Source organism: Ranitomeya variabilis, chromosome 3, assembly GCF_051348905.1.
Source record: "Ranitomeya variabilis isolate aRanVar5 chromosome 3, aRanVar5.hap1, whole genome shotgun sequence".
Classification (NCBI taxonomy): Eukaryota; Metazoa; Chordata; class Amphibia; order Anura; family Dendrobatidae; genus Ranitomeya; species Ranitomeya variabilis.
Window position 1 is genome coordinate 552,284,099 of NC_135234.1, and position 12,139 is coordinate 552,296,237.

The following is a 12,139-nucleotide window of genomic DNA, read 5'->3' on the forward strand; positions in this document are numbered from 1 at the left end:
TTTATTCCTTAATTTAACCCATTTTTCCATTCAGGGAATCTCTCGCTCTCCAGAATTCTGTTCCCTTATATTCCTGTGGAAGCTGCTTCGTTGGATCCATAAAAAAAACGGATCCTATAGGAGTGGAATGCAGTGAGTATTCATTCCCTTTTGTAGTGGGCACACATGATAGCCCGGCAGCTGCAGGAAGCCGATGGCTATGGGAAGCCGCCCGCTATTAAATAGCAATGAATATTCACTGCTCTCCATGCACATAGTCCCGGTGTGGGGAGCAGTGAGTATTCCAGCAGCTGTACTTGGCTTACAAGCAGCACATAATGTCACTGCTATGTGCTGCTTACAAGCATAAATCAGCTGCTGGCATTTGAACAGGAAGAGGCGAGGGAGCCTAGGAAGGTAAGTATAAGGGTTCATGGGTTTTTTATGTTTTTCTGATGGGGCCCTGCATGCCAGGCTGGGGAGGGGGCCAACCATACCAGGATAAGGATGGGGCCATGCATACCAGGATGGAGATGAGGGACTTGTACACCAGGATAAGGATGAGGGGGACCATGCCTACCAGGATAAGGATGAGAGGGTTTGTGCCTACCAGGCTATGAATAAAGAGAACATGCCTACCAGGCTAGGGATGAGGGGGCCATGTATACCAGGATACGAATGAGGAGGCTATGCATACCAGGATAGGGTTGAAGAAGCCATGCATACCAGGGTAGGGATGAGTGGGCCATGCATACTAGGATGGGGATGGGGCAAAGCATACCAGGAGAGGGATAAGGGGGCCATGCATACCAGGATAGGGATGATGGGACCATACATACCTGGATGGGGATTGAGCCATGCATACCAGGATAGGGATGAGTAGGATATGCATACCAGGATAGTGATGAGGAGGCCATGCATACCAGGATAGGGATGAGGAGGCCATGTATACCAGGATAGGGGTAAGGGGGCCATGCATACCAGGATGGGGATAAGGGGACCATACATACTAGGATGGGATGAGCAGGCCATGCATACCATGATTGGGATGAGGGGGCCATGCATACCAGGATGGGGATAGCGGGACCATGCATACCAGGATGGGGAAGGGGGCCATGTATACCAGGATGTGGATGAGGGGAGCATATATACCAGGATAAGGGATATTCGTACAGAACTGACCACAATTTTTGCTTCAATTTTTTTTTCTAATTTCCTCTGATTTATTTCAACAAACCACATCAAAGTTAAAGGTACTAGAAAAGAGCCTATAAAAGGCAAATGGTGCAAACACTTTAATAAAACCCAACTAAAAAATTATATTTAGCCACCCCAAACATGCATTAAAGTGAAAAAATAATTATAATTCCCCTTTAAAGCTGGAATCACAGATGCTAACTAGCCAAAGTAAAGAGTATTTACAAAAGAGATCAGTTCTGTCGCTTTTTCTTTTTTATGTTTTATTCTTTTTCAACTCACTTATGTTTGCATAAAAAAATGCATCAAAACAGAATATTTAGTTTCTTCCATATACTGTATATTATAAGTTATATGACAAGCGAAATACAAAAATGTCTAAATAAAATAAATATATTTGTTTTTACCTTGGACACTTTGTTGGCCACTTCCCGTCCTAAAGTTAACCCTTGAACAAATGTTCGAGCTGCCACAAAAGCTTTAGTAACTTGAGCTTTAAGCTTTCTAGGTACTTCACCAAATGGCTTTAGTTGATCAATGTATTTGCTGACACATTCAAGATAGTCTTCTGAAAAATGATATTGCGGATTTATCAGCTGAAACATACGTTCCAGCAGACGAGCCCAGAAATCATTCAGCATTTCTTCCAGGTTGACATTTCCGCCAGTGTAGTAGAGTTTTAGTTCAGTAAATAAGTCCTGGAATATTTCTGAGTTCTGTGTGTAAAGCAATCCATACGTCCTTACAAATGTTTCATGAAGAGATTTTTCTGCATTCTCCAGAAGGGATTTGAAAAATTCTAAAGAGACCAACAATAAATATTAATTAACATTAATATTATAGAATAAAAAAGAAAATAGTGCTTAGGAAAAAGTAGTATTAAAAATTAAACTGTGACATAAATACCAAAATAAACATTTTTTAAATTTAAACAAAATATAAGTTTGAGGTCATCTAATTTAAGAAAATTGCTAATCTTGTAATAAATAATAGTTCTTGTAATAGTTATTATATCCACAGTACCAACAATAAAATCCAAATTAATGTCATTGTAGTTTCTAAAAATGCATTACATGTGTGTAGTCAGCACCGCAAAGACCTGTCTACTATTTGATGAGGTGTTTGACAGAGAGTATGTAGCGATGCTTGACCAGTAAACAATCAAAGAAACTTTATTGTGTCATCTGGAGAATATTCAACAGGACATTCACACAAACTTTAATGAATGTAATATGGCGACAAAAAAATATACTGATCTGGGAGCATCCACTGGTCCTCCAAGTAAAATAACTCACCGTAAGACCACGTTAACACATTCAGTATTTGGTCAGTATTTTACATAAGTATTTGTAAACCAAAATCAGGAGCTGGTGAAAAATACCGATGTGGTGAGTCGTGACGTGTATCTATTATAATTTTCCTCTGATTGATCCTCTCCTGGTTTTGGTTTACAAATACTGATGTAAAATACTGACCAAATACTGAACGTGTGAACATGGCCTAATAGTTGGAACAACTCCCCAAATTTTGCAGGAAAGCCAAGGCAAGTGTCAAGTTTTAAAAGGCAGATGATCCACCGTCTCTATTTGTCCATGCAGTGGTACTAGGATATAGCCACAACAGCAGATCCTAGCCCTTTAGAAACTCAACACACAATAACCATAATCATGTTTATCACTTTTTTATCTTCCTCCTTAGTAGAGATGGGCGGACACCTGGATGTTTGGGTCCAGTGGGTTCTACCAATCAATTACAAAAAGTTCAGGTTCGGGTACCAGAACAGTACCGGGAACCAAACCCAAACCTGGACCTCATTCACTTGAATGGGGGCTCGGACATCCAGTGTTTGCCTTGTGCATGACAGCGAGGCAAACACTGCATCTGATCGGCAGTAAAATCATCACGATCAGTCAGACAGTCGTGGTTCTCACGCAGCTGTGATCTTTATACCTCCAGTCACTGGTGTCAGCTGATGGGACTACTGCTCCTATCAGCCAACACCTGCTCTGCTAATAACAGTGAGAGCAGCAGTGACTGATGGGAGTATTCAATAGCCAGCGCCTGAGCTGTAAATAAATAATTAAAAAAACTGTTTTATTCACCTAACGTCCATTCCACCGAAAACTGTTTATACCACAGACATGGATTACAACATTGGACAGAATGATGGATAAGTGAGGGATATTGTTGCTTTTTATTTCTTTATTATTACAGGAGACGAATGGAATTGAGTCTGCAAATTGAGATTCTGGTTTGGCTATTATCCTAAGTCATGTGACAATCTCGTTAAAGGGTCAACATCGACTTGTAGGATTGCTACCTTTCAATAGGTGGCACTAGCATTCTGGCTCTCTTCCTCTCTGAAGAGACAATTTGCATAATTAGCATATTACCCAGAGGAGCATTGAGGCTTTAAGTCTCCTCATCTCGGCATGCTTAGCATGTTGATCTCCGCAAGGAGAAATTATACTTTTTGGATAACGGTCTGACGCCTCTCACACAGCCAAACCAGATATCCGCTTTGCACTGATAAAGGGCAGTACCCCGAAACACAGTGTCTGCAAAATGAGATTATGGTTTGGCTATTATCCTAAGTCATGTGACAAGGTTCGTTAAGGGTCAACATTAACTTGTAGGATTGCTACCTTCCAATAGGTGGCACTACAGTTCTAGCTCTCTTCCTCTCTGAAGAGACAATTTGCATAATTTCACATGCTTAAGATGCTAATTATTTCTTCAGAGAGGAAGAGGACTAAAGCTCTAGTGCCCCTATTGGAAGTAGGAATCCTTAAAGTCAATGTTGACTCTTTAACAAACCTAGTTAGATGACTTAGGATAAAAGCTAAAAACAGAATCTCAATTTGCAGACACTGTGTTTGAGGCTACAGCTCATTGTCAGTGCAAAGTGTGAGCTCTGGTTTGGCTGTGTGAGAGGTGTCTCACTGGGATCCAAGGGGTATTGTTTCTCCTTGCGGAAAGTGACATGTCAAGCATGCCGAGATGAGGAGACTTTTATGCTGCAATGCTCCTCTGGGAAATATGCAAATTGTCTTTTCAGAGAGGAAGAGGACTAAGACTCTAGTGCCACCTACCTGCAAGGATCATTAAAAGGTCAACATTGACTTTTAGGATTGCTGCTTCCTATAAGTGTCACTAGAGTTTTAGTCCTCTTCCTCCATCAAGAAATGATACCCCTTGGAACACATGCTTAAGACAAAACTTAAGGCAGAAAGACCCACAAATAAGCAACAACTGAAGTCAGCTGCAGAATCACAAAGGAGGAAAGTGTAGCATCTGTTCTTTTAAGAACACAGAGCTAAGATCTACACTTGATGAAGATGATCAAACAGACCAGAAGAGCTGCAGAGACCTGCTGACATCGAAAGGAGGAAAAGACAGATTTCAGCTGGAGGAAGTAGATCTACAAGAGAAGGCTGGGGGAAAAATCGTGCTGTCCTGAGGAATCTTTGAGGAAGAAAACCAGTGAGACAAAGACCTTTTGGAGAATTTGTCCAGAAAAAGACGGTGGAAAAATTTGCATAGTTCCACCATTCCGAGAAAGAGTTCCAGATCCAGCTCCAAGTGTCACCTGCAAGAGGAACCATGGCAAGCTCTGGGAGGAAGGCTGAAAAGAAGAGCTTGGAGCAAGGGACCACCAGGGAGCCCCAGCCAGAGGCCACTTCTGCTCTCAAGGACTCTGCCTCCATGACCAGCCAGCAGAAGGGAGCCCAGAAGTCTCGCCAGGAAGATCCAAACCTGGAGTCCTTGATGAGGCAGACTGGGGCCCTGAAGCTCAGGGAAGTGGATGGAAGAGTGCCAGACATGTCCCGGACGTGTTCTGCCAGAAGATGTTGCTGGATCGAGGCTTCTCCAGGTCAGAAACCCTCAACTTCTAGACCTTATTGATGGGGATCTTCTTAGTCACCTTCACCACAGTGCATGCCTGCAGGAGGTTCTGGGAAATGGTAAGTGAAGGAGGATCAGATTCATCTTCCTCTGACTTTTACAAGTAGCTGACCTATCCAGAGGGACAAAAGGAGGATCATTGTCGTGATGCACAACCCACACAGCCCAGGTAAAGACATCTGCACCTTCCTGAGATGCTTCTATTTGGTTGTGAGGGAATCATACCACATCCTGAATGGTTCTGGCTTCTGGACAGGTAAGTGGTCAGTGACTGTTAGACTCCACAGGGACCAGGCTTACTCGGATGGACTTCTGCACCTGCCCGCAACATTTTCCCTGGGTAACTCATTTACTACCTGGTTATGCCACGTAACTGCAGGACATGCGGCAAGAACAGGCATGAAATGAAGAACTGCAAGAAGGATGCCTGTAGGATTTGTCAGGTGATGGGAAACAGCTCGAAGGACTGCCTGAGAAAGATGTCCTGTTAACTATGTACAGTAGACTGGCGGCTCATCTTTACAAAAACTGCCCCAAGAGAGAGTGAGATCATGGGCATCAGTGGCTACAATGAACCATGCTCCAGAGGCCAGGGCCCTGATAACCAGGCCTGCGATGACCAAGGCCGCGACAACCAAAGCCCCAGCGACTAAGGCCCAAACAACCAAGGCCAAAGCAGGCAAGGTGTCAGAGAACAAATCACCAGCGGTGGTCCCAGCAGCCTCAAAGCCCATGGAAAAAAAAGGCAAAGGCGGGTAAGAAAACTGTTGTCCATGTACGGATCCCCCCTCTGTCACCTCTGTCCAAACCCTCCCCACCCCGTCCACCCCTAATGAGGACTCCACTTCTATCTCCATTCCCTACTCCTCAGCAGGTGTTTTCTCCCATTCCCCAGCAGACACTCTACCCCCCAGATCATGATTGAGGTGGAACTAACATTTTCTCCAGCCACTTCAACCTCCTATGAGGAGAACATTTTCCTTCTTGACTCCCAAGATCCAACCCAGGGAATGAGGAAAGTGGAGGACAGCCTAGCTGCTGAAACCTTCAAATAGGAGATAATCAGTTAAAAGGGTGAGGAGGAGGACATCCTTCCTGAGCCAGAGGAGATGAAGCACATGAATGAAATCTTGGTGGCTGATTCAGAGGAGGAGAGCTGGTAGTTGCCGAATTAGAGGCCACACTGCTTAACCAGATGAAGGAACAGGGCCGGGTGGCGATCGAATCACTGGCAGAGGTTATAGAAGGGGACCCACCTGACCAGAGTGGTAACTAAGGTGTATTGCCTGCACTAACTTTTTCCCTAAATCATGGCTTATATTACCATATTTTCCATTAATGGTTGGAGCATCAAGGACAAGTTCATACGTTAGACCGTTTATGCTTTTCTTATAGAACAGTTGTGTGATGTCTATATGTTACAGGAATGTTCTCTCCCTTTCTCATGGTCCTTCAAACATCTGGCCAGGGATTGGCCCCATGGTCCATCCTACTGTTCCAGAGGGGGTGACTGCAAGTCTGCAGGGGGTCGCCATTATTATCAGAGGGGCGCTTTGACTCTTGAGTCCATCCAGGAGCTCTTCTGTGGCAGGCTTCTTGTCGCAGACGGCAACTGGGCAGAGGAACCTGTCAGGTTCATCAACTTTCTTCAAGAATGAGCACTTGAGGCTTTTCCCAACCCTGCAACTTCAGTCTTACCACCACCAGGATCTCTGTGATGGCCAAGGATTTCAATTGCCGCATCGAGGAAGATGGTTGTAGTCAAAGCTGCTCATCGAGATGGTGACCCAAGCCTTTGTTGAGGATGTGGTGGGTGCTATGGGGAGAGGCTCAGCGAACTATTTGTGAAGCCGACCTTATGGCTCACTTCATTCCATGATCGACTTTATGTTCACCTCTTGGACAGTCAAGCAGAGTATGCACTCTATGGTTCCCTGCTTCTTCTCTGACCACAGAGTCATTCACTTACAAGGTGTCCTTGGCCACAATTTTCCATCTGGCCCTGGCTCCTGGAAGCTGAATTGTGCTCTGCAAGTTTAGTCTGAGGTTGTAGAGGAACTTAGAGCTACCTACACAATGTGGAGATACTACAAAGGTAGCTTCTGAACTGTTTATGACTGGTGTGAGTATGTTAAACCTGAGTTTCACTGCTTTTTCTAGGCCAAGAATACCGACCCCGATGCTGTCAGGTATTACTAACCATCTTGACCCTGCAGGCGTGGCAGCCATGGACAAACCTCTGATGGTGGCTGAATTGCTCTCTGCTGCTAAATCCTTTAGGACCAACAGAACCCCAGGAAGAGATGGACTTCCAGCAGAGCTCTATGGAGTGCTGGGAGGCCTCATCTGCTCTGACCTGTTGGACCTGTACGAGGAGATGGTGGTGGAGGGTAGAATGCCTCTGTCATTGAGGGAAGGAATGGTCACAATCCTGTACAAGTGGAAAAGAGAGAGGTGTGACCTGCAGAATTGGCGTCAAATCACTCTGCTCAATTTGGACTACAAGATCCTGGCCAAGATGATGGTGACATGACTGAAGACAGTCATCGGATGGATCATCCACCCAGACAGACCTGCAGAATCCTTGGACGTTGCATTGCAGACAGCTTTGCTTTTGTGCGGGACACGGACGAGTACATCAAGGTCCACTGTGCACACAAGGCCATGGTCCCCTTGTATCAAGAAAAGGCCTTCGACCGGGTCTCCCATGAGTTCATTGGCAGAGCACTGCACCAGGTAGGTTTGGGTAGCATGTTTTTATCCTATGTCCATCTGATGTATTTTGATATCCATAACTCGGTGTTGGTGAACGGCTGGAAGACTGACCCCTTCCCTGTTCTCTCTGGGGTCAGACAAGGCTGCCCTCTATCACCTCTTTTTATTTGTGTCATAGAACTCACAGAGGCTCTCCGGCAGAATGGAGAGATCAGAGGGATCACCACACCAGGTACGGGATGATATGAGTTCAAGTGCTTGCTCTGCAAGGATGACGTCACCATTTTCTGTTCTGACCGTGGCTCTGTTATCACCCTTGTCCAGATGTGTGAGATGTTCAGTCAAGCTTCAGGGGCCAAAGTCAACTGCAGGAAGTCAGAAACAATGTTGTTCAGGGATTGGCAATTGGCCTCCTCTGCCACCTTCCCCTTCAAAGTTTAGTCGGATGTCATCAAAGTTTTTGTAGTCTGGTTCGGGGGGAAGGAGCAGCCCTCAAGTCTTGGCAAGAATACTTGGCTAAGGTTAACCAATATTTCAGCCCCCCCATGTCACCGTGTGCAGGGCAATTACCAGGACAGTGTTTCACTTTGTCTGGGGATCCAAGATGCACAGAGTATAGCAGGTCATCATGTACAAAAAGCCTCACAAAGGGTGGGAAGGGCATTCAAGACATCCCCACCCTCCTGCCATCCTCCTTCGTGTATGATTGTGTTCACCTGATTCGACAAGTCAAGAGAGGCTATGTGGGCAGGTTCATGCCTTGCTTCTTCCTGCTTCCTCTTTGGAGACGACTCAGCTGGGATAAGTGGGACAGCTCCTTCCCCTGCAACTGGACAACACCATGGTTCTATGGGGACGTTGTTCGGTTTGTGCGGGAACACCAACTGGAGGGACTCAAGCCCAACTTGTGGAAGCCAAAGCTATCCAGCTATCCACAAGCTGATCAGAGCTAAGGACGATGTTGAGAACATCACAGGACTCCACCAAGACACGCTGGATACCATGTGGACAAATGTGTCATCTGATAGGCTGACCAACGGGCACAAGGACTTGTCATGGATGACGATTCAGGGCGGGCTGCCTTTCCAGTCATTCATGCATGCCCGGAACCTGTCTAAGACCCGGTACTGCCCAAGGTAGCCCTTCATGGGCTTTTGCACACTTTTTGGGACTGCCAGTTTGCAGAGCACCTGTTGACTGCCCTTGAGGATGACTAGAGAAACTCTATCCCCAGAGCAAGCTTATCGCACCTTTCTATGCTTTACAGACTCTTCCCTGGGGTTCATACCATCGGAGCCATTCAAGAGGCTTGTTGCCTAATGAGCTGCTTTAAGAATGCTATTTCAGTCACCAGGAACCGGCTCATCTTGAGGAGCGAGAGGAAGTCCATCTAGAACTGTCACAGACTGATCCACAGCCTGCTCAGAGACTATTCCATTGTCGACCGTCCGGAGGATGAGGACTAAACCCCTTTTCCTCACCCTGTCCCCTTATGTGTCTTGTCTTTCAATAAAGCTTTGGGCCAGTGATCACCCCCTCCCTATCCCCACGATCCACTCCCCTTCCTTTATTATGGTACCGTTTGACTGTTTCTTTCAGCTTGAGTATTGAGTATTTTTGAGTAGCATAGGACTTTTATGTATAGTTAGTGCTTTGTATTCTTATGCTATGTACAAATCATGTAGAATTATGTGTATTGGGATAAGGCAAAGTACACGGTTTGTTAGCTTATTTTTGGAATGTATGATAATATAGAATTTGTTCAATGAAAAAAAATCACAAAGGAGGAAATCCAGCGTTTGGTGACATGGATGGCTTCCAGACTTCAGACAGTCTTTGCCTTCAAAGGATTTACTACAAAGTATTAAAAATGAGCATTTTATTTATGATAAAATGCATTTATCCAATTACTTTTGACCCCTGAAATGAGGAGCCTGTGTAGAAAAATGGTTGCAGTTCCTACATGTTTTATGGGATATTCTTGTTCAACCCCTTTAAACCTGAAAGTTTACACTTTAATTGCATCTCATTTGTTTAATTTTAAATCCAAAATAGTGGCATGCAAGGACCAAATCATGAACCAAATATTTTGTATTATGTTTATAAAAACACTAGTTACTTTGGAAGAAAGTCAGTTTCTAGGAGAGAGATGTAATTTGTATAGTGTCTGGAAAAAACAAGGATGGCAATAGTTGTGACTCTTCGAGCCATAAAATTCTTGCAACCTATATCCAAAAATTGTTTTAAAGTGTCATCTACGTAAAGAATCAGTATGTATTAGTTGATGGAGATGATTTGACTATAGTTTGTGATGTATCATGTGGAAAAGGTAATTTTGTTTTCCCTACTTCTGGCGTTACATTTTTGTTTGAATGATGTGAGTTAATTTACCCTGTTTTTTACATCTGCCATTATTTTAACGTATTGATATTAATACATTCCTTTTCATAGTCAGTGTTGTTTGTGCAGCTGTGTCTTTGCCTGATAAATTTGCCCAATGGAAAATTTCATAATATGTCTTTGGGATGGTTGCTGTTAGCATGTAATATAGCACTGTTTGTAATAGGTTTTCCATGATGATTGCAGGTTACAGTATTAAGAGCTATATTACCAATTAGTAGGGTGTTTAGATAAGGTAACATATATATTGGTTATAGATGGAGTCAAGTATGCTCTGATTGAACAGCCCTGGAGTTGTAAATAAAAATCCTTATTAAATATAAAATAATTGTTTTTCAGAAGAAAAAAACTGCAGACAATAAAAAATGTAGTAAATCTTCAGAGCAATGACTGCATTTGGAAAGTTGATCTGCATGTGTCTTCTTGTCTCCTTTGTGTGCAATAGAAGTGTAAAGGGATATTAAATCACTAGTGGGCCAGAAGTCAGAAAGAGACTCATAGTAGACATGATCTGCAGTACATGTTCGCTATCCTTAATGCAACTTGGTGCCCTTTTTACCTGGGGCTATAGTTTGGATTCCACCCAAGAAATTCAATTTGCAGGAAGATAAATTATATGAAGCCAAAAGCAATGAACTGGAATATAAGTTGGTGTGCATGCAGCATGTAGCCTCATGTTCACACTGGTCACTAAACAGATAAAACCCAAGACAAAAACAAAATTAGCGTCTACTATGCAGTTAATAATTAAATAGCAATAGTGCATTAAAATAATTTAGGGTACTTGGTTAACATAATTTTAATAACAAACATGTAAAAGGCAGCCCATCGTGTCACGGTGACCCTATTCACCATGGTCCTAACCTTTAATATTAAAACCTTACCATATGCCTAATGAGAAAAGTGTGAATAAGGGCTAAGAAGGACTGAGACCCTGAATAAGGGAAACCCAGCAGTAGGAAGCTTGTTAAATGTAATATCCAGCTCAAAGAAAATTGAGGCCACACCAGCAACCTGAAACTTTGAAACTTTTCTAACTACACTATATATCAGTACATTTGGCTTATTCTGCTCTTGAACATGATATCTGCAGATTGAACTACATTTTTAGTGTGACAGTTTCCTTTTACAGCTAAGTAAATGGAAATCTCCTCTGTCAGAATTGTCAGATTGCACTAAATAAGTTTAATAAAGAAGTGCAATCGCAACCCAGGGTCCACTGTGCAGAGATGATAAACTGCAACTAGTGTGAACTAAACACACAGCGAGCGATTGCTTGCACACACTGAGGTAAATGCCACTCAGTGAACAGCACATGAAGCAGTATCACTTGCACACAGAAAAGGAATAGATGCTCTGCATTAGAGCTGTGTCACTCGCACACAGTAACAGAATAGATGCTCTGCTATAGAGCTGTGTTACCCGCACACAGTAATGAAATAGATGCTCTGCTATAGACCTGTGTTACTCGCACACAGTAACGGAATGGATGTTTTGCTATAGAGCTGTGTCACTCGCACACAGCAACAGAATAGAAATGGTGCTAGATATGATCCCTGTTAACCTCACAGGGGAACGAAGCCTGCTCATGGGGTAAGAAGCAAACAGTGGTCACACAGTCAGCAAAAGCACTCAACCAAATCATCTCCGGAGGAACCGAAATTCTAGTGGCTTGATGCCAGCCCTGAATTCATACAGACAAACTCCTCTCTGGAGAAACGGAATTCTAACGGCTTACCACTGAGCCTGAGCACATGCTGATAAAAACCATACTGATGCAATGTCCCATACAAACATGTAATGAGAATGACACTAGCACACCCGCGTGCACCTCTTAGACCCTTTTGTATGTTCAGTTCATGTCCAGTTGGACAAGACCTTGTTCGCAGCCCAATCCGGGGCTGCCACATCACCAGGACAGCTGACGACCGACCACCAATGA

General features: G+C 43.8%; 1 protein-coding gene and 1 pseudogene across 1 annotated transcript in view; one reads left to right on the top strand and one right to left on the bottom strand.

Annotated features, from left to right (window-relative positions):
• Nucleotides 1-12,139, bottom strand: part of GPC6 (glypican 6) — a 1,709,607-nt gene that overhangs the window by 995,822 nt on the left and 701,646 nt on the right. The window contains exon 3 of the mRNA XM_077297170.1: nucleotides 1,584-1,975. Coding sequence (XP_077153285.1) covers nucleotides 1,584-1,975 — 392 coding nt within the window. The remainder of the gene's footprint in view (nucleotides 1-1,583; nucleotides 1,976-12,139) is intronic.
• LOC143817562 (uncharacterized) lies at nucleotides 4,780-7,615 on the top strand (annotated as a pseudogene).